The 26,754-nt window shown below is 40.0% G+C and overlaps 1 protein-coding gene across 3 annotated transcripts in view; it reads left to right on the top strand.

Moving 5' to 3' along the window:
* Positions 1–25,349, top strand: part of GOLGB1 (golgin B1) — a 74,688-nt gene extending 49,339 nt beyond the window's left edge. For all 3 annotated transcript variants that reach the window (XM_058555878.1, XM_058555875.1, XM_058555877.1), the window contains 9 exons: positions 299–2,213; positions 9,403–9,581; positions 15,709–15,874; positions 16,076–16,213; positions 21,125–21,268; positions 22,050–22,147; positions 22,621–22,755; positions 24,472–24,577; positions 24,844–25,349. In XM_058555878.1, the coding sequence (XP_058411861.1) occupies positions 299–2,213; positions 9,403–9,581; positions 15,709–15,874; positions 16,076–16,213; positions 21,125–21,268; positions 22,050–22,147; positions 22,621–22,755; positions 24,472–24,577; positions 24,844–24,978 (3,016 nt within the window). In that variant the 3' untranslated portion in view covers positions 24,979–25,349. The remainder of the gene's footprint in view (positions 1–298; positions 2,214–9,402; positions 9,582–15,708; positions 15,875–16,075; positions 16,214–21,124; positions 21,269–22,049; positions 22,148–22,620; positions 22,756–24,471; positions 24,578–24,843) is intronic.
* Positions 25,350–26,754: the final 1,405 nt, after the last annotated feature.

Raw genomic sequence — 26,754 nt, 5'->3', positions numbered from 1 at the left:
AAATAAGGGAAAGTATTACTTTTTAGAGTGTCCAAAGCCATGTCATTAAAATAAGCAACATACTTTGGAGTTTATGGTTTAAATAGATGAGTGCTTAGGTGCAATATACCTTTAATACAGAGCATTCCATAGAACTAATATCTCTTCATTAAAAAGATAAACACCTTCGATTATGAATATTGATTCTTTTGTAGATCTGAGTACATGTTTTGTGCTCAGATATGTATGTATATGTTCCTTAGGCATCAAGTACTTTTTCCTTGAAATCTGTAATTAATGACCTCTCTTTTTTTTCTAGGCTTGAACATGACAAGCAGATTTGGGAGTCCAAGGCCCAGACAGAGGTCCAGCTTCAGCAGAAGATCTGTGATACTCTCCAGGGGGAAAACAAAGAACTTTTGTCCCAGCTAGAAGAGACTCGACATCTTTACCACAATTCTCAGAATGAATTGGCTAAGTTGGAATCAGAATTGAAGATTCTCAGAGACCAGTCAATTGATTTGAATAACTCTTTAGAAAAATGTAAGGAAAATAAAGAAAATTTGGAAGGGATCATAAAGCAGCAAGAGGCTGATATCCAAAACCAGAAGTTCAGTTATGAACAGCTAGAGACTGATCTTCAGGCCTCCAGACAACTGACCAGTAGGCTGCATGAAGAAATAAACATGAAAGAGCAGAAGATTATAAGCCTGGTTTCTGCCAAAGAACAGGCAATCCAAGTAGCTGTTGCTGAACTGCATCAGCAACATGATAAACAAATTAAAGAATTGGAAAATCTGCTGTCCCAGGAGGAAGAGGAGAATATTGTCTTAGAAGAGGAGAACAAAAAAGCTGTTGACAAAACCAATCAGCTTATGGAAACACTGAAAACCATCAAAAAGGAAAACATGCAGCAGAAGGCTCAGTTGAACTCCTTTGTTAAATCCATGTCTTCTCTCCAGGATGACCGTGACCGCATAGTCGGTGACTACCAACAGCTAGAAGAGCGACATCTCTCTGTAATCTTGGAAAAAGACCAACTCATCCAAGACGCTGCTGCCGAGAATAATAAGCTTAAAGAAGAAATTCGGTGCTTGAGGAGTCATATGGATGATCTCAATTCTGAGAATGCCAAGCTAGATGCAGAACTGATCCAATATAGAGAAGACCTGAACCAAGTGATATCAAGAAAGGACCATCAGCAAAAGCAACTCCTCGAAGCTCAGCTTCAGCAGAATAAGGAGCTAAAAAGTGAATATGCTAAATTAGAAGAAAAGCTGAAGGAGGCTGAGGCAGCAAAGGAGGATCTGCAGAGGTCCTCCATTGTCCTACAGGAAGAGAAACAAGGTTTATCTAAAGAGATTGAGAGCTTGGAAGTATCTATATCTCAACTAAGGAAACAATTGACAGCCTTGCAAGAAGAAAGTACTGTAGGAATATTTCAGGCCCAATTAAAAGTAAAAGAAGAAGAGGTACAGAGGTTAAATACTACCCTTTCCTCCTCTCAGAAGAGAATTACAGAACTGGAAGAGGAATTGGTTTATGTTCAGAAGGAAGCTGCCAAGAAGGTGGGTGAAATTGAAGATAAACTGAAGAAAGAGTTAAAGCATCTTCATCATGATGCAGGGATAATGCGAAATGAAACTGAAACAGCAGAAGAGAGGGTGGCGGAGCTAGCAAGAGATCTGGTGGAGATGGAACAGAAGTTACTCATGGTCACCAAAGAAAATAAAGATCTCACAGCACAAATCCAATCTTTTGGAAGGTCTATGAGTTCCCTACAAAATAGTAGAGATCATGCTAATGAGGAGCTTGATGAACTGAAAAGGAAATATGATACCAGTCTGAAGGAGTTGGCACAGCTGAGAGAACAACAGGGCCTCTTAAGCAGAGAGAGAGATGTTCTTGTTTCTAAAGCTGCATTTCCAGTAAACTCCACTGAGGATAACAGCTCACCTCACCTTGAGAAACTTAACCAACAGCTTCTGTCCAAAGATGAGCAACTGCTTCACTTGTCCTCACAACTAGAAGACTCTTACAACCAAGTGCAGTCCTTTTCCAAGGCTATGGCCAGTCTACAGAATGAGAGAGATCACCTGCTGAATGAACTGGGGAAATTCCGCAAATCAGAGGAAGGGAAGCAGAGGTCTGCAGCCCAGCCTGCAACCAGCCCAGCTGAAGTACAGAGTTTAAAAAAAGCTATGTCATCACTCCAAAATGACAGAGACCGACTAGTGAGTGTCTAATTCTTTCTTTCTGATCTTCATTTGAGAGTTTTTGAACCTTCCTTTAAATTGATTTTCACTTCTATAGAAAAGGAGAAACAAATTCTTATACGTATTCTCTGGGCACTCCGGGACAGTATTATACATCCCACAGGTTCTGTTTGGTTTTAGAAAAACACAGAAGCATTATTTAAATTACTTTAAATCTGCCAGTACCATTTTGAAAAAATTACAAATTTCCTTTGCACAAAACTCTCCACTGGTTGTAAAAGGACCAAGAGATGAAAAGCTATTTTATATATTTTATACACACACACATAAATGTTTCCAGAATTTGTCATAGTTTAATTGAACAAAAGTAGAGGGATCACTCAGTGCCTTCTTACAGTGACAGTTTAGCAACAGATCCTCTGGTAGAATTAAGGGTAGAGAGGACTCAGCTTGTCTCATACTTATGTATAATTTAACCCTAATTTGTCAAAAAAAAAGTTAAATGTAAAAAGGGTTAATTTAAATAAATTTAAATGACTATTTAGTAAAGTTTTATTTGCACACTGAACCGTTCACCCCCTTCCCACCCAACTTGTTTTCAATCTGAGAGAAAGATAAGGAGGATCTCTAATGCTAAAATTTTGCTGCCTTTAGTAGGATCCAGTAGTTTAATCAAGGTCTTTTTTTCTGAAAACTTTCAGGTCATCAAGATTCAGAGGCAAAAACTGGAACTATATGAGCCAAGATAGGTTGCCAGGGGATTCTACTTTGTGACATTACTATCTTCACTTTAATGACAGTCTCTTAACTCTGTCGAGGCTATGTACTTAGGCCAAATAGGAAATAAACTGAGCTTGAAAAGGCTGAATTTTCCACTTTTAAAAGTGACCCATGCCCAGAATATGAAAATTCTAGTTTTGGGGCCAGCCCGGTGGCATAGTGGTTAGGTTTGCATGCTCTGCTTCAGCGGCCCAGGGTTTGCGAGTTCAGATCCCAGGCATGGACCTACACACTGCTCATCAAGCCATGCTGTGGTAGCGTCCCATATATAAAATAGAGGAAGATTGGCACAGATATTAGCTCAGGGACAATCTTTCTCAAGCAAAAAGAGGAAGATTGGCAACAGATGTTAGATCAAGGCCAATCTTCCTCACCAAAAAAAAAAAAAAATTCTAGTTTTTAAGATTAGCCCTAGTGAAAAGATCATTTCCTCTAACTGTAAAGTGTTGTGCAAATTTTTCTTTTTCTTTGTACGTAATGTGTTCATTCATATTACGCTAATATCCAACAGACAATCTTTTCCCTCTTGTAATCTAACAAAGCCCCCCTTTTCAGCTATAGTTTTGACATCAATACAATTTATGCATATTTGTTTATATTTTTAAAATAGTTTGAGTTCATCTGACTTTGTCCTAGGAGCTTAACCTTTTGTCATTGCTTTCAGAATGCAAATGTAAAAGATTTTCATCAGGACAGTATATATCTCAAAGCTGTATTTTATAACACCCAGGTGTTGATTATCTTCTAAGTCAAAATCTGTTTCCTGGAAGCTGTTAGGATAGATTCTGAGTTAACTATGTTTCATTCAGTGAATTGCTTTACTATTCTTATCTAGTGTAAATACTAGGGACTAAACTTTCTGTCTGTCGACCCCCATTTCACATTTTTGTTTGCTGGATATTTATAAGCCAAACCAGGATTTTTTTATTTCCATTTTTGTCTAATTCATAGTAGTGTTCATCTGTTCCCTAAGGCTATGATTTTATTTCATTTAAGCATCAAGTTCTATCATTTCTTTATTCATAATGTGCCTCAAATATCTCTTTTTTTTTCCATCATCAACATCTTAGGTAGGATAAGTTCTTAACACCTTACCCTTAAACTGTTGTAATTTTGCTGCTCCCAGTTTGTCACCTCTCCAGTACATTGTATATATCATTGCTGAATAAATCTTTCTGAAACTCTACTTTCTTATTACCACACTACTCAAAAACATTTAAACGTTGTGCTATCTCTAGAATAGTTCCTAAGCTGATTCAGACCTCTTAGTCTGGCAGCTAAGACCCTATAATTTGTCCTTGCCTTCTTTCCAGGCTTCCCTTTTACTGTCCCCTGCTCATACTCTTCATTCCAGCCATACTGATCTACTTATTATGCAATAGTCATATCTAGTACTTCCTACTTACTTACATTACCATTCTCTCAACCAAAATGCCTTCCCAATTTTCCTTTTTTGGGCAAATGTTTCCTGGTCTTTAAAGGTCACCCCAGAGCTCAAATCCTCTGGTTGCATTTCCAGATCATTTGATTGTCTGTCACCTTCTGTTTGTACGTCCCTAGTGCTTTTCTTTTCCTTTGTCCCATATTGTCTTGGTGTGTGTGTGCGTATGTATCTATGTGTGTTTAATTTCTGTACACTTATTTTTTCTTTCCCCAATTAGATTGCAAACTCCTGGTAAGTAAGTGTCATGTCTTGTACTTGTTTGTATTTCCCATGGTTTTTAGCATTGGGGTAATTAATTGTATGGTCGATAATCAACAGTTGGTAGTCATTATATTTGTAGTTGTTACTGAGAACACTATTTTCTCCATTTTGTAAAACTGTCATGTAGGGGAGTTATGGGAACTTTTGAGACTGAGGCTTTTACATCTGCCATGAACGAGTCATAAAGCCTAGGCGGGGTTATAAAGCACGTGAAGGCCTGACAGTCTGACTCGGTGATACTGAATACTGGTCTGCTGCAGTCTGCTGAGGCCCTTCAGCGTACTTTCTCATTGTATTGTTGACTGTCCATCAACTCTTCTCTTCCACATATCTTGTTTTCAGTCTGTCTCAATGGTCTTTGAAGTTTCTAGTCTCTGAATCAGTGGCTGCATGTACGATAAATATGGGAGATATCTTATTTCATTCGCTATCAGTTTAAACATTCAGCCTAGGCCAGCAGTTATCACCTCTGCCTACACTACACACCCTTTCCCTCAGGACCACCCCAGAGATGATTTAGGTCTAAAAGGGACTTAGGTCACTTTGGTTCTTCTCTTTACTTGGTCAAGGGGAAGTTTTCCAAATAAAATCTGAGGCAGGTCATTAGCCCAGGGAATTCCACGAGGGTATAACAAACAACTCTGAAAACATTCTGGAGTTTTCATACCTGTCCAGACTTCCTTAGGACTTTCCCTTAATCAGATGAAGCACTTAGACAATTCCTATGTAAAGGATGGAGAGCAAATCTCTACAGGTCCCTGTATTTGTTTATAGGTCCCTGTATTTGTTTACCTATACTCACTTTATTCTGAAAATGACTTGAGGTAGCATATAAAGATGTGAACAGTTTTTCAAGATAATGTATTACAAGAAACTGGGAAGGAAGGGACAATAAGGATAGGAGAGAAAAAGATTAAAGCAGGAGTAAGTTTAGTGTCCCAAGGAGATGTCACAATATTCTGTTAGAAAGATGGGCCACTACTTTTGCTCTGAGCTTTCTGGCAACCATCAGAAATAGGAAATGAAAAAACCATGTGCATGAATTACAGTGTCTGTATTTTAGGAAAAAGGTAAAAAGAAAAACTTGTTCAAGATAGGAATAGTTATTATTTAAGTATTGAGGCCTGCAAGAAATTTCTTCTGTGTTTCCATAGAGAGGACACTATGAAGTGAAACATCCTTTACTTCTCTAATATGTAAATATGATAATAGTTTCGTGGGGTTTTTATTTAGCTGTCTCTTGATATAAGTGCATAGCAAAAGAATTTTGTACAGTTCACTAAAGGTACCTCTACAAGTGGCTAAAACGCAGTCCCAGACACAAAGCTTTCTGATGATCTGGTCTATTCCAAGGATTACATTTAGAGTATCCGGACTAGAGGAGTGAGTGGATTGCACGAAGAATATATTTTTGCTTTAAAACAAAACAAAAATATGTTTTTATTTTAGTTTTTGATTAAAAAATAAAGCTATACACACATATTTAATGAGTCATTAAATTCTACAATGTTTGATGAGAAAAATAAACAGTAGCACCCACAACCCTGTTTCTCCTTCTCTAGAAGCAATTTGCTTTCAACCCTTTTAATTTATTATTTTGGTGTTTACTCACTACCTAAATATCATGCTCATAGTGCATCTTGGCTTTTCATTCTTTGTGTTAGCTACTAACTTTCTTTTGTGTTAACAGGGTTTAGTTTGCTTTACTCCCACCGCTTCCGTGGTACATTCGCACATTTTCTTTATACAACTCCTTCCCCATTCTCCTGATGTTAATTTAATTTTAATTTTAGTTAAATCAATATTCAGTGTTTACATTTTTATAACTACAAATGCTATTAGAGCTGAGATGTGTTACTTTTATTTTCCTCAATATCTTTGTTTTTCCTAGTTAAGAACTATTTTTGTTGTTACTTACTTAGTTTTCTTTGCACTTATCAATGTAATTTCACCCCAGATTTACTACCATTTATCCACATCTCCTCTCAAAATGTTAATTCCTATCAATTTTGTCTTTATAAAGAAAATTCCCCTGGAATCTCTTTCGTGCTCTTATGTGAACCAGTTGCCCTGTACTTCTAGGACACAATTTTCATCCTAGAATATCGCCCTTCACCTCTCTCCTGTATTAGATCTCCTGTTTCTTGTATTCCATATCCTCCTCAACTTGGTTTTGTGCCATCGTTCCATTAGAATAAATCATTCAGTAGTAGCTCCCTAAGAAGAGATAACAGGGGAGGTAAATTTATTGAAAATGTCTTTTCATCTCTTATACTTGACTGATAGTTTGGGTGGGTATAGAATTCTAGGCTGAAAGTAATTTCCCTTCAAAATTGTGGAGACATTGGTTTATTGCCAATGTAAGCTAAGAAGCTTACATTGTGGTTCAGGAGTCTAAAGTTCTTCTGATTCCTGATCCTTTGTTTGTGATCTGTTTCTCACTCTTTCTCTCCCCCTCTCCCTTTCATCTCTCATCTCTCTCTCTCTCGAAATATGTAGAATCTTTTAGTTCTGTGTGTTCTGAAATTGCATGATAATGTACTTTGGTGTGGGTCTATTTTCATTCATCATTCTGTCTAATTCTTTGAATCTAAGAAGTCATACTCATCAATTTTGGGAAATTCTATTGAATTATGTTTTACCATTTTCCCCTATCCTTTTTATCTATTGTCTTTTTTCTGAAAATGCTGTTATTTAGATGTAGGACCATCTGGATTGGTTCTGTAATTTTCTTAGCTTTTCTATTCTTTTTGCTATGCTTTGGGAAGATTTTCTCACCTTCATCTTTTGAACGCTATATCGAAGTTTTCATTTTGGCCGTCATGTTCCTAATTTCTAAGGATTTCTTTTTTTTTTTTTTTTTTGCCTGTCTCATGGGTATAGGCTCTTACCTCTTCAAGAATAGTAGTGATAGTTTTGTTCTTTAAAGCTTTCTTGTAGTGAGTTTTTCTTTATAATTTTTTATTTCTGCTATAATGTTTCTTATCTCCAATATTCCCTCTTAAATCTTTGAGTATATAACATTCTTTCCCTTGGTAATCTCTTCCAAATTACTTTTCTTCTAGTTTCTTTTCATCCCTGCCTTAATGTTAGCCGTTCTGCAGGTGAGGGTTAATCCTTGGTTTACTCTTCATGTTTAAGGGTAGGATCTAAAAAGCTTGTGGGTGGGGCTTACCAGCTGTGAATTTCATTGTGGGGTGTTTGCTGAGGTTTTTGTGGGTAGTCTCCATGTTGGTATTTTTAGTTCCTCTTGGGCTGGTCAGATTTTCTAGAGGAGACTTCTCCCTTCCTGCATGGATGGTAAAGGCCTGTGTGCCAGCACTCTCCAAGCTGAGCAAGGGGAAGGCTTCAAGCATTCAGAAAGCATACATTCACTTGATCACCCTTGTTTTAGAGCAGTACCCTTACCTTCAGCTGTGCCTGGGGTTCCATAGTCCAGAGACACTTCTTTTACCTTCTCCAGAGAATAAAACTAGTTGTCTGTCAGAGTAACAAAATACATGGAGCTGAGGAGAGGAGGGATGCAATTGTTTCTTAAGCAGCTTTCATCTAATCCTCCTTATTTCAGCTACCACCCCCTTCCTCCCCGATCACCATCTTTTCCAGAGGTACCTGGTGCTGTTAATTCCTGAGCCTTTTGAAGATTCTGCAGAGTAAGTTCTCTTGGTTCATGGCTTTCCCTATTGCCAGCTTAAGATTTGGCTTTCCCAGATCTGTTAAGTCTGTTAACCATGTATGTATCTGCTTTTCAGCTTCCAAAATTAATTTTGTTGCTGCCAACTTCTCTCTTGTTCTTTCTGTTCTTGTATTTTATGCTTTAAAAAATGATGCTTTTATTGTAGCTTTAGTGATGTTTCCAGAGTGGGTAAAAGAGATGTGTGTTCAAGGCCCCCCTCTTTGTCCAGGTGTCCTGACGTTATTTCTTACTACCAAGCTTTTAATGAGTGTTGGGGATAAAGATATACCTGGAATATAGATAAGCACTTTTGCTAATTAAAGACAAGTCCATCATCATTGTACCATCATCATCGTCATCATCATCATCACCACTAACTTTGTGTGTGGAGTACATTAATTTTCTCATTTAATTCTCATAATCTTATGAGAGGTACTGTAATTATCTTCATTTTATGGGTGAGGGAAATTAAGGCTTAGAGGGTATGAGGAACTTGCATAGGGTCACACAACCCAGACGAACAGGACATCTGACTCCAAAGCCTAAGTGCTCTTAACATTGGGCCTGGGCACCACTGCCTCTTTATAATCAACATCAGCTAGGCTAGAGTTAAGGTTGATATCCATGTAAGAAAGTTTAGAAACCTAACCAAAGCACATGGCTAAATAGAAAGCCGATCCGTCTTTGCACTTCTTGTTCTAGGGAGTTACCACCCACAAAGAAGCTGTAGGTCCCTTAAGTCTATCCCATGTCAGAGTTGTAGATTTAGAGTCAACTTAGGACTTCAGGGTGGGAGACTGGGGGAGAAGGTGCAGGAAGGGTCAGGCCCTGCAGCCTTGATGGCAGCTCCGTGGGGTGATTCCCACCAGCCTGGCTGCATGTATTCCACCACTTTAGGGACTCATGCTGCAATGAATTGTCAAAGGACTGTTTGGTGCCGGTGGTCTGTTGTGTTGTCTGACTGACTTAGTAGGGAGCTGCTGGTGACTTAGAGCGGGGTGAATGAGATGTGGTGAATCACCCTTTTACTTTCCCTTTGGTTAAAGCTGAAAGAACTGAAGAATCTGCAACAGCAATACTTACAGACTAATCAAGAAATCACTGAGTTACGTCCACTGAAGGCTCAACTTCAGGAGTATCAAGATAAGACAAAAACATTTCAGATTATGCAAGAAGAGCTCAGGCAGGAAAACCTCTCCTGGCAGCATGAGCTGCATCAGCTCAGGTATGATAATTCCTGCTTTTCGACGCTTTTCTTTTGTTTTCTTTTGTTTTCTTTTCTTTTTAACTTTTTATTATGAAATAAATACAGATTTATAGGAAGTTGCAAAAATAGTGCAGAGAGCTCCTGTGTACCCTCCACCCAGTTTACTCCACTGGTAACATCTTACATAACTATAGTACAATATCAAAACCAGGATATTGACATTGGTACAATTCAAAGACCTTATTGAGATTTCACCAATTTTACATTCACTCAAGTATGTGTGTGTATAGTTCTCTGCAACTTTATCATATGTGTAGAGTCATCTAACCACCACCACAACCAAGATATACAACTGCTCCATCACCACCAATATGTCCCCTGTGCTACTAGTTTATAGTCACATTCTTCTCCTCCCTCCCACCCTTGCATCCCTAACTTCTGGCAACCAGTAATATGTTCTCCATCTCTATGATTTTGTCATTCTGAGAATGTTTTTTAAGTGGAATCATATAGTATGTGACCTTTTGAAACTAGCTTTATCACAAATCATAATTCCCTTGAGATCCATCAACATCGTTGCATGTATCAATAGTTCATTCTTTTTATTGACAAATAGTATTCCCTGGTATGAATGTACTGCTTTAGCCATTGACCCATTGAAGGACATGAGTGTTGTTTCTAAGTTTTAGCTATTATAAATAAAGCTGCTATAAACATTGTGTGAGGTTTCTTTGTGGACAATAAGTTTTCATTTCTCTGAGATAATTGCACAAGAGTGCAAATGCTAGGTTGTACGGTAAGTGTATGTTTAGTGTTTTAAGAAACTGCAAAAGTATATTCTAGGATGACTGTACCAATTTATATTCCTACCAGAAGTATATAAGTGATCAAGTTTCAATTATCAAATGCTGCACCCTCATCAGCCTTCGATATTGTAACTATGTTTTAGTTGTTTTTAATAGGTATGTGATACTATCCCATTGTGGTTTTAATTTGCATAATGGCTAATAATGTCGAACTTTTTTTATGTGCTTATTTGACATCCATATATCCTTCTTGATGAAATGTTTGTTCATATGTTTTGTCCATTTTGTAATTGAGTTGTTACTTTTTCGCTGTTGAATTTTCATAATTCTTTGTATATTCTAGATACAAGTTCTTTGTCAGAATATGTGGCTTGCAAATATTTTCTCCCAGTCTTCAGTTTATCTTTTCATCCTTCTCAATAAGGTCTCTTTAATTTTGATGAAGTCCAATTTATTGACTATTTTTCTATTTATTCAGATTCAGTAGTTTCTATTGTTCTGTCTTCAAGTTCACTGATTCTTTCCTTCATCCCCTCCATTCTGCTGTTGAGCCCATTGAGTTAGCTTTTTATTTTGGATATTGGATTTTTCAGTTCTAAAATTTCCATTTGGTTCTTCTTTATATCTTCTGTTTCTTTGCTGAGGCTTTCTCTATTTTCATTTGTCTTCAGTGTGTTAGTAATTGCTTGTTGAAGCATTTCTATGATGGCTGCTTTAAAATCCTTTTATAATTCCATATACATAATTCCAACATCTGTATCATCTTGGTGTTGTAATCTGTTGATTTTCTTTTCTCAATGAGGTTGTGATTTCCCTGGTTCTTAGTATGATGAGTGATTTTCAGTTGTATCCTGAGCATATTGGAGATTATAAAACTCTCAATCTTATTTAAATCTTCTGTTTTACTAGTAGGCTTCCACTGACACCACACTAGCAGGGGAAGAGGAACACTGCCAGTTTACTGCCAGATGGAGAGTGAAGTCCACTGGGCTCCTTACAGCCTTCATTGATACCCCTTGGGGGAGGGAGTGCCCTGATACTGCCGGGAAGAGATGAAAGTCTAGGCTCCCCACTTGTACTCCACTGACACCACAGTTAGTGGGGAGTGGTGCCTCATTACTCTTAGGTGACAGTAGAAGTCCAACCTCCACACGTGGCCTCCGTTGATACCACTGGGGAGTGTGGAGAGGGACACCTCATGATCACTGGGCATTGGTGAAAGTCCAGGCTACCCACTCAGTCTCCACTAACACTGCAGGAGAATGGTTGAGGAGGGGCACTTTGTTAGCACTGGGTAGTGCCCGAAGTCCAAACTTCTCTCTTGGCCTCTTCTGATACTGTCTCTGCAGGGACAGGGAGGAACACTTCATTCCTTGTTGTGGGTAGAGGTGGATGTCCAGGCCCCACATCTTGTCTCCTTGGACATCGCAGTGGGGGTGGGGGTGGGGGCAGTCAGAGAGAGGCACCTCTTTACCACTGGTGGTGACAGTCCAGGGTATACACTTGGCCTCTTCTGACACCACCCAGCAGGGAGGGTGAGATGCACTTAGTTACCTCCAGGCAAGGGTGTAAATCTGGCCTGTCCACTAGGATTTTGTTAATGAGAGGAGGGAGGTACTGTGATTTTTCCATAGTGTTCGCCTAGAGTAGGGTGGTTATTGTCATTAATGTTTCTGTCTCGCTAGGCTGGCTTTGGCAAGAGAGAGCAAACTTTTCTTGGCACTCATTGGTGTTTCCAGGTTGTTGGATCCTCCTTCACCCAGTTTGGGGTATATAGAACTCAAAAAGAAAAACCAGCAAATTCACCGCTATATCTTTCCTCAAGTCCTAGGGTCCCTAGCTGTTCCACCTTCTCTCCCTCTTTCTAAGTCGTCTTGTATTTGTTTATATATATATACGTATAAATAATTCCCAGGGTTTTTATCTATACTTAGTGGGATGAATAAGGAGAAATACATCTACTCCATCTTGTCTGATCCAGAAATCCAAGCCCTTTACTTTTAAAGGTGAATAACTATATGGTACAATTAGAGCAGAAAAAAATTATGATGGGAACTGTAATTCTGTTTGGTTTTTTAATTCAGTTGTTTCTAACAAATTTGATCTAAAGGGAAAAAGTAAAGAATAAACATTTAACGGTATAAAAAACAGGTCCTGTTGTTGGGAATTTATTACTGTTTAGGTGGTGCATGCCACTTTAATAAAATCAAACCCAAAGCTTTCAAGGTTTGGTACTAAAAGGAAAATCTCCATGTTGGAAAGTGCTGCTGATGAAGCAGCACCTGCTTTGTCTCGCCTGCTGCTACAGGACAACCACGAGCAGTGAATACAGAGACTGTGAGGTGGAGTCTAGATTCCTATCCACCTTACAGAGGGGCTACCAGGATAACAGATATCGCTTGAGTAAAATAATAATTCTGACCTCCCTAAGAGAGCTCTACAAGAGATTTGTTCCTTCATGGATCCTAGATGAAGTCTGCTTTATTGACATGATATTTCAAATAAATATTTGAAATAAACTTTATAGAGCAAAGTTGATAGAGCAAAACACTTTTTGGAATTTGGTGACTTAAATTTTATCCAAAAGTAAATTTGGAGTAAAATTACATCCAAAAGATTTTCATATTTAACATCTTTATGGACTTTCTCATAAGTGACAATGTATCAAACTTATTCCATGGAGTGGGCAGCTTCCCCAGATAATACAAGAACACGGTTTTTGCCAAATGATGGTGATTGCAGAGAAGGTAGACAACTGTCCATCTTTGCTCTCTGTGAATACAGATGTCTTCTGTTTCTTTCTTCTGGAATTGAACCGCAAGAGAAAAGATGAATTGCTCCATTTCAAACTCATCTTTTTTTTCTCCCAGGGAGTAGCTGCCTGAGCTTTATCCTGTTAGAATCTCAATTCAGGGGGCCGGCCCCGTGGCTTAGCGGTTAAGTGCGCAGGCTCCACTACTGGCGGCCCCGGTTCGGATCCCGGGCGCGCACCGAAGCACCGCTTCTCCGGCCATGCTGAGGCCATGTCCCACATACAGCAACTAGAAGGATGTGCAACTATGGCATGCAGCTATCAGATGTTAGCTCAGAGTTGGTCTTCCTCAGAAGCACAAAGAGGAGGATTGGCATGGATGTTAGCTCAGGGTTGATCTCCCTCACAAAAAAAAAATAATAATCTCAATTCATCATCAAGAGATAAGGCTCTCAGTCTCTCTTCCTCCAGAAGTACATTAGTGCTGACCATTGAATTTAGGACCCTCCAAAGGTGATTGGGACCATATCGGAGCATCACCTTGATGTCTCCCATATTATCTCCAGATCACCTGGAGCTACAAAAACTTTTAAGTGTCTGGTTACCAATGTAAACGTAAGAAGAGCTGCAAAGCTCTAAAAGCTTATTTTCTGCAGACCCCTGTTCCTCTTTAAATTTCCTCAAAGGGCATTCCGAAAGGATACTTTCCTTATAAAGTTGACCCTTGGGGAGGATAAAAAATGATTTCTGGTCTATTGTGGGTTTTTCCCCCCTCATTTTCTCCCTTTCCACCTTTCTCTTAGCCTTTCTCTCTTTACCTTCCACATTTAAGCAATTTGGAAGAAAAGTAAAATTATATATCAAGTGGATGTGAGTAAATTAGGAGAAGGAAAGGAAGACATTTTACTTCACTTTTAGAAGGAAGAAGAAAATGAGGACACAGATGTGATTCATTGACTTCAGGACCAGCTTCTTGAGCTGAATATCTTCAAGACTCTCTGTCTTTTGCTCTTGACATACTTGGGAGAAATGGGCTTTTCAAACTTGAAAAAGCTGGAACATCTTATTCAAGCTTTTCTGGGCCTTGGGGTTGGCTTATCAGGAGAGCCTGAATTTGTACCATGACCTTTCTCTTCCACTCTTGGCTCCTGGTTTGTATATTCTGTTCTGGTTCTTGTGCTCTCTTGCTTAAGGGGTAGGTGAGGTATAGCCCTTTTATGGCTGAGTTCTATTAAGTAATCAGGTTTGTTCCTTAGCCTCTCTTCTCCATTGAGTGTCTCTTTGGACCATAACCACTTATCTCTCCTTCCAAAAGAATGGTAGCTTGGAGTCTTTTAGATTGTGATCTTTCTCATGCATTCTCACTCTTACACTCTGTCTTTCTTGTTCTCTCTCATTTTTCACAGACGAATATCAAAGAAAGTATTTTAGAAAATCCCTGTGCCTTTTACATATAGTGCATTGTAATAAAAATTTATTTTATTTTCTAAGTTTTAGCTCTGCCTTTTTGAAAAGATTTTGACTGTAATTTAAGTCACCTCTTAGCAAAGTAGGATTATTTCATAACAGGTATATGTCATTTAGAAAAGACCATCTTACCTTATTTCTAGAGAGAAAGACAAAATTGTCAGATGCACTTCAAACAAAACCTTTTGTTATTGGGAGAAACAGAGACATGGGTATTACTCAAAGTGAAGAGATGCTGCAGAAATTTGATTACAATCCTAATGGGTTTTTTTCAGGCATAGTTTTAGAAGTAGAACTAAAGAATATGGCAGAGAGGCAGTTTTTGGTAGTACTGCAGAAAATTAGCTGAGGTCAAATAGAAGCCTCCCTCCTGGCCAAACTTAGAGAATAAACAAATAGAAATATCAGCAGCTAATATTTATTGAGTTATTATGATGTGCCAGGCTGTATGTTTGGTGCATGACATAGAATATCTCATTTAATCTTCACAATAATCCTAAGGAATAAATAGTTTATTCCCATTTTACCAATGAGGCTCAGAGAGATTAAGTAACTTACTCAGGGTCTCATGCCTAGGTATGACAGAGCCAGGATTTGAACCCAGGTCCTTCAGACTCTGCAGTTGCATTCTCATAACCATGATGTTATACTGCATCATGGCACTGCCTCTCTGAAGGATCGCAGTGGTTTCCCATTGCTGCAGAGTAAGCTTTATTTAGCATGCTATTCAGTGCCCCACATGATCTGACCTCATTCCTCTCCATCCTCATTTTCTACCCTATTCACTCTATACACTATCTACTACGCAGTTCGAAAATTCACTGTGCCTTTGGTTTAGTTTGTTCTCTGAACCTGGAATGTTTTTCCCATTATGGAAAACTGATTCATTGTTCAGGGTTCAGACCAAATGCCTGCTTTTCTGTGAAATCTTCCCCGGTCTTGCCATTGAAATTCTTTTTTAGTTCTGCTCCATCATCTTGCTGCACAGTTCTGTTTATAATATAAATTGCACTCTGGTTATGTATTTTCTTTACTACATCTCTACAGCCCATTATACTGTTTAGAATGTGTAATTATTCTCACAAGTATATTGCATGTGATTATTTCGTGTTTTTTCTAGGATGGAGAAGAGTTCCTGGGAAATTCATGAGAGGAGAATGAAGGAGCAGTACCTTATGGCTATCTCAGATAAAGATCAGCAGCTCAGTCATCTGCAAAATCTTCTGAGGGAATTGAGATCTTCTGCCTCCCAGACTGAGACCCTCCAAGTGCAGTACCAAAGACAGGTGAGGAATTTCGATGCTGATTGCTACTCAGAGGTAACCTCTACTCAGCAAGCATCAGCTTCCTGCAAGCTAAGTGCCCATCTGCCACTATTAGGGAAGCCATCTTATGACTTCCTATGAGGTGGACAGGGTTTCTGAAGGGAAGGAATTAAGCTTGAACAATGTTAGGAGAGAATTTCATCAGTGCTTGTATTTCGGCAGGCATCCCCAGAGACATCAGCTTCCCTAGATGGATCACAAAACCTAGTTTATGAGACAGAACTTCTTAGGACTCAGCTCAATGACAGCTTAAAGGAAATTCACCAAAAGGAATTAAGAATTCAGCAACTGAACAGCAAGGTAAGTGTTTCCTGCTAGACTGGAATTAAATTTCTTGTTTCTATGACTGGAAGCAAGAAAGTAAGTAGAAGCTGATTAAGCCTAGGCTCTAGCTATAGCATATCTTTGGGTACAGAAGTTTTACCTTTCTCAGAGCCTGAGTTGCTCACCCAGCGCTGGACACAGGGCCATTTCCTTTTCCTTGCCCTTGGAGAGTTCTTGGGAATGATTTGGAGAAGTCCATTCAATGAGAATAAAAAAGCCGACTACTTTAGGAAACCTTCCTCCCCAGCCTTGTCTCCCCATCTGTATCACTTATCGGTAATCTTAAGATAACTCCTCACAAATACTCCAACAAGTTCCTCTGTGTTTCCCACCAGTGTGCGACAGGCAAGAGTCTCGGGAACGAGGAAGGAGGCTTTTCATATGTGATTAAATAGCAGGGATAGAGGTGAGAGGTCTGCTCCTCATTCCACTCCATTTATAGGCTTCCTCATTGTGTGTCTAATGTTCCGGAACTAAAGAAGCCAGCTTGCTTTTTCCCAAACCCCAACCTTGCCACTCCAGACACTTAGGGAAGCATGCTGGAGTAGAGGGGACCTATTTCTAGAGGGAAGAGACGCTGCCATCTGGTCCTTAGAGCAAAGGCCAAGACAAGATTAAAGAAAATTATTTGTGGGTGCCTTCTCACATCTCTGTCTTCTCTCCTCATCCATTCTCTGCTTCTCTTCCTCCTTCACCTGCCTCCCCTCCCCCACCTGCCTATGAATCATTGTACTCCTGTTGCTCTCTGACTATTCAGAATATTCTCTAGTAGCACCTCCCCTGGTTCTGCCTTCTTCAGAGGAACCCAGCTGGGTAGTTTATGTTAGAAATAGAAGGGATTCAAGAGATCATTTAGACTCTGGAGTCCAGAGATTGGCTTTGAGGAGAGCTGTGAATATCCAAAAATAATATGCAAAATGGTGTGTGTGTAAGCTTCTCATCACAAGAACTTGTCAGTTCACCAAGAGATCTGTGATCCAAAAGTGGTAAAGATCACTAGGCTGTATCACAGATGAGGAAACTAGTCCTGTAGGTATTAAGTAATTTACCTAAGGTGTTAGGAGGAGGTCAGTCTGAGATAAATATGATAAGTGTGTCGTGTATGTAGAAGGTACTTATTAAATGTTGTTAAATTCGACTAATTAACATTGAGGTATCAGAGACTGCTAACACTATTGGCAGAGAAATTTGCGTTTTTTAAATAGGTTTGTTGATGGAAATTAATTGGTAAAATTGCAGGCCCTTTGTTGGGGAATTTGGGAGTTTTCAGGGGGGCGCCAGAGCAGCTCCTACCCAGTTCCCCTTCCAGCTAGTCAGTTGTTTCCAGAAAGTTCTTCCCTTCATAGCTCTGTAACACCTTTTCTTTCCATAAACTAGATGCCATCTCAACCTTGTTATAGTTGCTCTCCTGAACGTTAGACTGTGAATCATTCTGGGCATTTGTCTTTCTAGGACAGTATTTTTTTTTTTTATTGAGGTCATAATAGTTTATAACATTGTAAAATTTCAGTTGTACATTATTTTTGTCATTCACCATATATATGTGCCCTTTTACCCCTTATGCCCACCCCCTAACCCCCATCCCGTCTGGTAGCCACGAATCTATTCTCTTTGTCCGTGTATTTGTTTATCTTCTAGGACAGTATTTTAAACTGCAGTTCAGGGCTATTAGTAGATGATGAGGTCATTTTAGTGGATAGTAACTAAAAAAATATTAATATAAATGTTTTATTAAAGTAAAATGTACAGAAAAGCACACATTTCATAAATACAGCATGGCATATTTTCACAAAGTGAAGACACTTATGTAATCAGTAGCCAGATCAAGAATCAGAATATACCAGAACCCCAGAAGTCCCTTGTGTCCTCTTCTATTCATTACCACCCCCTTAGAACTACATATAAATGGAATCATATCTTCTCTTTTGTGTTGCCTCATTTATTTTGTGAGATTCATCCATGTTGTTGTGTATAGTGTGATTTTTCCATTCTCATGCTGTAGAGTATTGCATTATAGTCAGATACTGTAATTTCTCTATTCTGCTGTTAAAGGACTTTTGGGTTTTTCCAGTTTGGGGCTGTTAAAAATAGTCAAATAGTGTTTTTTACAAAACAAAAGAAAGGAGATTGGAATATGTAGGTATTATGTAATATATAAAAAAGAGTATATCTTGCTTTGAGAAACTTTAGCTTTAATTACGTATATCTATGTGCTGGGTTCTGAGTCATAATCAAATGTTTTCTTTAGCAGCTTTATTGAGATATACTTCACATACCACTTAATTGAAGTATGAGAAATACTGCTTTTAGGTTATTGTCATTTTGGATAAACAAGAGTTCTTCCTTTAGAAATCATCTGTAAGGAGGCATCTTCATCACTAGCATCATTCATTCATTCATTCATTCATCAAGCCAATTATTATTTACCTCCTCTAAGCCTGGCCATATACTAGGTATTGAGGACACACAGTGGCCCCTCATGGAGTCCAGTGAGTTTAAAGCCTCCCTCTGAATGGGTCCCAGCTAACTAGGAGAATTGCTTCCTGGGCCCTAGAATGAGATCATAATATGTGGGCTGTCAACGTAGAATAGCTCCTCTCCAAGCCACTGCCCTAATTCTTTCCATTGATGCTCAGACTTGATATATTTTTCTGCTAGCATGGTTGGATGTTTGTATGTAATGCAGACTTTAAAACATGAAACTTAAAAACGTGAGAAGAATGATTATTGGCTTAATGTAGTCTAGATTATTCCCTCCTATTCTGCTTTTACAAGTACAGATATGGTGAAATACAATAGTTTATGAGCCAGAGCAGAGGTCAGCAAACTTTTCCTTAGAGGCCCAGATAGTAAATATTTTAAGTCTGTAGGCCAACTACAGTTGTAGGTACAATTACTCAGCTTCGCAGTTATAGCACAAAAGCAGCCATAGGCGATACATAAACACATAGAGTGGGTTATGGTCCAGTAAAACCTTATTTACACACGCAAAAAAAGGCAGTTTGCCCTGGATCCTAGTTTGCCAACCCCTAAACTATAGGGATCTGTGTCTATCCTAGACAGCGTAATGCAGACATCATAAAAGATAGTTTATGTAAGGGTAGCTTATAAGCAATCAGACTTTTCCAGTTAAGGGAGTTTTTGCTTCCAGTGAGTTTTACAAGTCTATCCTTTCTCCTCTAGATCTGCCAAGGAAAAAGTGTTCGGTTTTTTCAATACAGAGGGATTTTTTTGTTTTTTTGGTTTTAATTTTTTTGGTATGTTTTGGGCTGTTCACTGCAACCAGGAAAATTAACTTTCTTCTGTGTTAGGAGAGGATCATGTTCCTCCCTGTCTCAGAGCCCTGTAGTTGTCATTGTACTCAGATCCTGTCTTCAAATCAGTATTGCTTCTCAAACGTTTATATGACTTTACCAACTCCTCCCACCCCGCAAAAAACCCATAACCTGCTTCACTTCCCTTGCTGAACTCTCAGATGGGACACCATCAGGTAGTAGATGGAGGTTTAGACTTGGAATCAAGAACCATGCTTGAGTCCTGGTCCACCATCTACTAGCCACATGATGTTGGGCAAGTCACTGCTCATCTCTTTGTTTGCTGGTCATTTGTAAATGAGAACAGAAATCCTTCTTCTGCCTCTCTCAAATAAGATGATACTTTTGAAAGTGCCTTGTAAACTGAAAATTGCTCTTCAGAGGTAGTTATTTGTTGTGTTTTTCATTCTGCCTATGCAAATGTTTTTGTTATACCACATGGATTTCTTAATCTAATTTTCTGTATGCATCAAATGTCCTTCCCAGTTCGAGTATCTCTAGAACACTGTGTGTCTTCTCCTCTCTGAACATTGATTCAACTTTTTTTTACACAAACATTAATACTTTACCCGGAATACTTAGAACAAAGAACACTCAAGAAAAGATTGGATGTGCAGTCAGACATACCAGTTTCCTTTCATATAATGTACATAGTCCTACAATAGTACTTTGGAGAGACATCTCTGTGGTTGTTAATGTATCTGGATGTTAATCATAACTGAAACTTAAAACTTGACAGCCTGCAAGTAAAGAATTAGAAGTATAGTTCCAGGGGACCGAATTCAAATCATTGCGTAGAAGCTACAGTGGATCAATTTTTCATTTAATATAAAAAATAATATTCTGTTTTTGACATGGTGAAAAATGGCTCAGGCTGCTTTGTCAGGTTGTGAGCACCTCTGACACTGGACATGTTCAAGGAAAGACTGAGTAACTACCTGTTACTCATGTAGTAGGGAAGAGTCTTCCTTTGAGTGACTGAAATGTTTCCACCTATGAGCATCTATGCTCCTAATATAGTTTCTTACATGTACATAAGCATATTAGGATTTATTCTGTTTATCCCTCCTACAACATACTATAATTTCTATTCTGCTTTCCTGGTAACTTGTAACTCTCCACAGCATTGAAGAATTTGCCTAATAATATTATTGTATGAATTTTTAGGCAACAGCTCTATCTCCAGCCATATTGAGCTCTCAGGATTACAGTCATCTGTTAGTAATTTCAACTTGAACAAGCCAGTTGCCTTTCTCCTCTTACATACCTGGGATAGACTGTCCTATTAGATTGCTTGTGGGCTTCTGCTTCCTGGTTTTTCAGTTAAAGTAATGTATTTAAGGCACCATAAATAAAGTTTCCTACTCCTGCCCCAGAATTGTTTTCCTTTCTCAGTTGAAAAATTCTGAGTGTTCTCACTTTGAAGGAACACACACGGTGCTGTTGTTGCTATTATTGAAATAAAGGTGTTGCATAAAAAAATTAGATCCTTAAAACTCAGGACAGTTTGCCTCGGCACTGCTTGTAGTGAGGCAGTCCTGTGGGATGATGCTTATCCTCTCCTCTATTTCAGTTCTCTCAACTACTTGAAGAGAAAAATACCCTTTCAATTCAGCTCTGCGACACCAGTCAGAGTCTTCGTGAGAACCAGCAGCACTACAGTGACCTTTTTAATCACTGTGCAGTCTTGGAGAAGCAGGTTCAGGAGCTGCAAGTGGTGAGTAAGAAGAAGGTGAGAGGCTGGGAAATTGAGTGCAAATGACAAAAGTGTAAAGAGCAGCATTGAAGAGGTTGATGTGTTCAGCCTGAAGATTAAGGTGTGATGGAAGAAAGTGAAAGAGAAGAGGAGAGTGTTCATTGAGATGTGGGAATAAGGTCTGGGAAAAATTAAAGAGTGAAGGGATTAGAAGAAAAAAGATCAGTGAGGTGGTGGGAGAGACATCAAAAAGTGAGTGGGAAACAGTGGCGACTAAGGCCTTTGGAACTCTAAAACTAAGTTTTGATTTTGCTTCAAGAAATAAGAAAGCTGTAGGAAGATTTGGACCTGAGAAACAAAATAGGCAGAGCTGTTGATGGCAGTGGAGAGGAGTGCATTGTTGGAGCTTGAGGAGACTGAGAATTAGTATGGAGATGAATAGGACGTGGAAGGAAGAGAAGGAGTTTGGGAGTTGTTGTTGAATAAGGGAAAGATCAGAGTAGCTTCTGGAAAATCCATGAGCCTCCCCTAGAAGAAAGCCAATTTCAGCGGTAAGCTTTAAACTTTTAGGAGGAGAGATTCAAGAATGAGAATCTGGAAGAAAATCTAATAGAGTTTTATGTAGGAAATTAACCTATTAGAGCAGAAGATTCTCACTTCTAAATCTGTACCAAAGAAAATGATAAGCAGAGGTATTGCTCTCCAAGATTTCTTCTTCTCTCCAATGTTAAATGAGTTCTTGTCTTGCCCAAGTAGTTTCTTAAGCGCTTTCATCACTCAATTACTAAATGTATTCTTCTAGGGCCCAGTGAATATAGATGTTGCTCCAGGAGCTCCCCAGGAAAAGAATGGAGCTCACAGGAAGAGTGAGCCTGAAGAACTGAGGGAGCCACAGCTAAGGTAGGGGAGCAGCTCTCAGCCCTGGAGTGTGCACTGTGTATACAGAAATTAGGCGGTCATCTAGATTGAACTGGAATCCATTGTATGGATTTAATATCTCCTTTTATCTTATTGGCCTCACAGAATTGACGTGAGGATTAAATAGTAACAGTTACAATAACAAATTGTGTGTGAAAAGTTTGTAAAGCAAAAACACCAACACATACACACACAAACACACGCCACTAATCCTATGGTATTCAAGGTGAAAGCTGTTCAGTCAATCCCTGAAATCTCTTACGGCATTTTCTGCAGCTTTATTTAATCTTGCTACAGCTAGGCTTTTAAAATAGTCTTCGTACAAGCTTTTTACAAGCTTGTACAGGCTTCTGTAAGTTTTCCTGCTTTATAACCTTTTGAAGACTTTGAATCCCTTGTATCAGCCACTGTGTTCTGCATCTAATGATGTTGTTTGTTTTCCTTTCATCTTGAAGCCTTTCTGAAGCCCAGCAGCAGCTGGGCAACGCTAAACAGGAGATGAACGAATTGAGGAAGCTGCTGGAAGAAGAACGAGACCAAAGAGTGGCTGCTGAGACTGCCCTCTCCTTGGCTGAGGAGCAGATCAGGCGGTAAAGGGCTGAGGGCGAGAGCCTCTGTTCACTTCTGATCCTTCCTGATCGTCCTCGTGTCCATTTCAGTGGCTGGACTTGGGAAAGATTAGGATCTAATTCTCCTCTTGAGATGGTCGCTGCAATGAGTTTAGGGTCAAGCCAAGCCACGTTAATCCAAGCTTAGCTCCTCCACAATTCCCTCTTTGGCCCTGATGCAGAATGGAAATTGAGGTAGCTAATCAAGTGCTCCCTACCTGGGCCCAGTCCTGCCATTTTAACCTTAGAACTTCACCTGCACTCTATAGAGCATGTGGAACTCAGGGGACTTGCAATTTATTTATTTATTTTTTTGTGAGGAGGATCAGCCCTGAGCTAACATCCATGCCAATCCTCCTCTTTTTGCTGAGGAAGACCAGCCCTGAGCTAACATCTATTGCCAATCCTCCTCCTTTTTTTCCCTTTTTCTCCCCAGAGCCCCAGTAGATAGCTGTACGTCATAGTTGCACATCCTTCTAGTTGTTGTATGTGGGACGCCACCTCAGCATGGCCAGACAAGCGGTGCATCCGTGCACACCCGGGATCCAAACCCAGGCCGCCAGTCGCGGAGCGTGCGCACTTAACCACTAAGCCACGGGGCCAGTCCCCGGGACTTGCAATTTAAAAGCAGCCAATACTGTGTGGCTCACCAGTCCTTACAAACATCTCATCTTTCCTCAGCCTAGCCTACAGAAGTTGGCAGACTGACCTACATAGTACCAGACCATGCTGTTCCAGATTAAGGCTGCCCTGAAGAGTTTATCATAAGGAGGAACAGACACAGAAGGTGTACTGTGTAGTCCGCCTGGCTCTCAAGAGGAAAGCAATTAGGATGGAGCTAGGCTGTGCATGATCAGTTTCTCTTTCCAGACTCACAAATCAGATTAAAGCGTTCCTTCTCTCCTGGAGAAAAGTGAGAGAGGCCAGGAGTATTAGGCTAATGGATATCCCTTCCTGTGGAGGAAACATCAGGAGTAGAGTTCCCTCCTCCCCACCACAATTAAAAAGTGCATCCCTGTACGCAAATGCTTGATCAAATATGCTATATGTTTCCTACATCTCCTTTGATATGGTTCTTGTTTTTGTGAGAAACCATTGAGTGGATAAAGGCAGCTTCTTCATTAAATGGAGAAGTTCCAGTATTAAATAAATAAGCAAATCAGCAAAAAATGAAGGAGAAAGCAGTAGAGGCTGCCAGTTCAGTTTAATTCTAAGAACCCCACAAAAATCTTTCTTGGATGCTTTTGCCTATTAGCCTTTAATAAAAGAAAAAAATTTTAATGAGTTTCTCTGAGTCAGGTGTGGTGTAGTGGGAAAAAAAGGGCGTGAAGTTTAGAAACAAACCTGGGTTTTGAATTCTGGCTCTGCCTCTTAACTGACTGTGCCACCATGGACGAGTAATTTTACCTCTTTAAGCCTTACTTTGAAGATAATAACACCAACCTCAAACCTGAGGATTAAATGTATGTAAAGCACCCAATCCAGCATCTGATACATAGTAGGCAGTCGACTCATGGTAGTTATCATCACCTTTTACCATCTGCCTGTGTACTCCTTGCATGGGGGCAGGGACTGTGGGAGCAGCCTGTGCTGCAAGTCCCTTGTGCTACATCACATAGCAAGATGACTGGGAAGACTTCACCCGATCAGCCTCTCGTGCTGTGAACCAATGCCATGCCTCTTTTTGTCTTTACACAGGTTGGAGCTCGGTGAATGGGACTCTGCCCGGTCTCCTATCATTGGCTCCTGTGGCACTCAAGAGCAGGCACTGTTAATAGATCTTACAGGCAACAGTTGTCGAAGGGTAAGAAGGGAAGAAGGATAAAGAGAGGGGACTGTACTATCAGACAGGGCTGGCTGTGTTGAGGGCAGGGGGTCAAGGAAAAGGAATGTGGAAGTCCAGGCACTAGACTGGAAGGGTGTGGAAGGTTGCAGGAACCTAGTGGAATTTGCCAAGTGGTTGACCATGAGGGGCCTTTCTCTTGGGATACTCCTTTTCTATAGTGGCTGGAGAAGTGAGGACATGTCCCCATAGGGTAAAACTCTCTGATTTTCACATTTTTCTTTCAGACCCGGAGTGGTGCTGGATGGAAGCGCGTCCTGCGTTCTCTCTGTCATTCCCGGACCCGAGTGCCGCTGCTAGCAGCCATCTACTTTCTGATGGTTCATGTCCTACTCATTCTGTGTTTCACAGGCCGTCTATAAACTTAGTTCTCACGTTTCGGATCACTCCCCTCAGAACATGGAATTCCCTCACCTCTAACATCAAAACCATCAATTCCATTGGAACAGTCTTCCCACTTACAGGTCCTCTCTCCAACTCTCCACAGAAAGTGCCTGCAAAAAGAGGTGGATGTGAGCACAGGTTAGAGCTGTAGGCCCCAGCGAGTCTGCTCTCTTCTACTGCACGAGCCTGAACACTCTGCATCATCTGAGGAGCCCCCATACTTGGTTGTTGAGCCCAATATTTGTTCAGATTTTACAGGGCCCTGATCTTTTGTGGTCCTGGGAAAGATGCTGAGGAATGTCTTTCAGCCAGGAGGATGGTTCCAATAAACCTAATAATCTGAAGTCCAGTATCATTTTGATTGATACGTCTTTTCTTTGTTTTCCTTATATTTTCTCCTGCTTCAGGGGGAAGGTGGACCTGCCACAAACAAAGTTCTGGGGAACACTGTCTCCTAGGATATCTGATTAGGTCTCCTGCAAGATAGGATGGGAGCTGAAGAACTCCCCAGAGGTTTCAGCTCTTGGATCCTGGGGGAGGATAGCATCTCCTTCCCTGGCTATTCAGACATAATTGGAGTGAGATTTCATCCTGAACTGTAAGGATAGGAGCCCATTGCTTATGCCCTTGATCACATGTAAACAAAGGTAGTAAGTGGCTTATGCCTTTCATTTCACTGAAAGGTAGGAAGAACTGGCTATGGACAGCACAGCGGGATTCAGATTCTTCTCATTCCTGTGTTACCTGGATATGCCTCACTTGTGGGCCCTAAGACAGTACACTAGGAGCCAGTCCTAGGTGAGGCATTGACTCCCAGTCAGGAAGATCTGACTGGTCTAACGACCACTCCTAGTCTCTTGAAGTATGAAGCTACTTTACTGTTGGTGACAGTTATTCCAGTTTCTCAGTCCCAAAGTCATCTGCCCTCTGTGGTAACAGAGAGCTGAAGAAAATGGAGGGAGAATATAAAGACAAAATATTTAAATCTAGGCCTGAGAATGACAGCCAGAATCGAATTCCATTTCTGCTTATTCCTTGCCTCTTCTCCCCCTCAACACTTACCTACTGGTTATTTTCTCATTATGCACATGATGTGTTCCCTGCCTGCTCTCAGCACCCAAAGAAGAGAGAAAACTGGTGGACTGACTGATCTGCTCTAATCCTTTTTTCTGTGGTGACCAAATCTTGGTCACAGCAACCCAGGAACTGTCCCGAACAACTGTAAAATAATAAAATTATTTTCAGAATGAAAAATTGTGGTGTGTGCGTGTATGTGAATGTATGTATACACGGGTGCCTACATATATGTGTGTGCGCGCTGATGGGAGGAAGGTAGATAGGGATAGGGTAGCCAGGAATGTATATACGGGTAGAAAGCTCTGCCTATTCAGGCCTCCTTTTCACTGGCCAATATCAGTAATGGCTGCATGTGTCCTAGCTTTAGCCACTAGACCCCAGGGTGATGAAGTGGAATGAGGAAATTCCATCCTAATATTGAACCAAAGAAGCTGGGCCTTAGGGCATGAGATTCATGCAGGTTTGTGTCTGGGCCTGGGAGAACTCTAACTGAAAATATTAGGCCCCTAGGAATCCATCTGAGTGGCGTGGGGGAAGGGAATCTAATAGGGAATAGCAGGATGGGCATTATGTTTTTATGTTAGGTCACTGCTTGAGAAAAGCTAACTCACTTTCTCAAGGTAAGTAAGTGAATTGGGCCAAGTCTATCTGGCTTCAAAGCCCATGCTATTTCTATG

This window comes from Diceros bicornis, chromosome 15 (genome assembly GCF_020826845.1).
Source record: "Diceros bicornis minor isolate mBicDic1 chromosome 15, mDicBic1.mat.cur, whole genome shotgun sequence".
Classification (NCBI taxonomy): Eukaryota; Metazoa; Chordata; class Mammalia; order Perissodactyla; family Rhinocerotidae; genus Diceros; species Diceros bicornis.
Note: the sequence above shows the minus strand (reverse complement) of the source record. Positions and strands in the feature narration are given on the sequence as shown.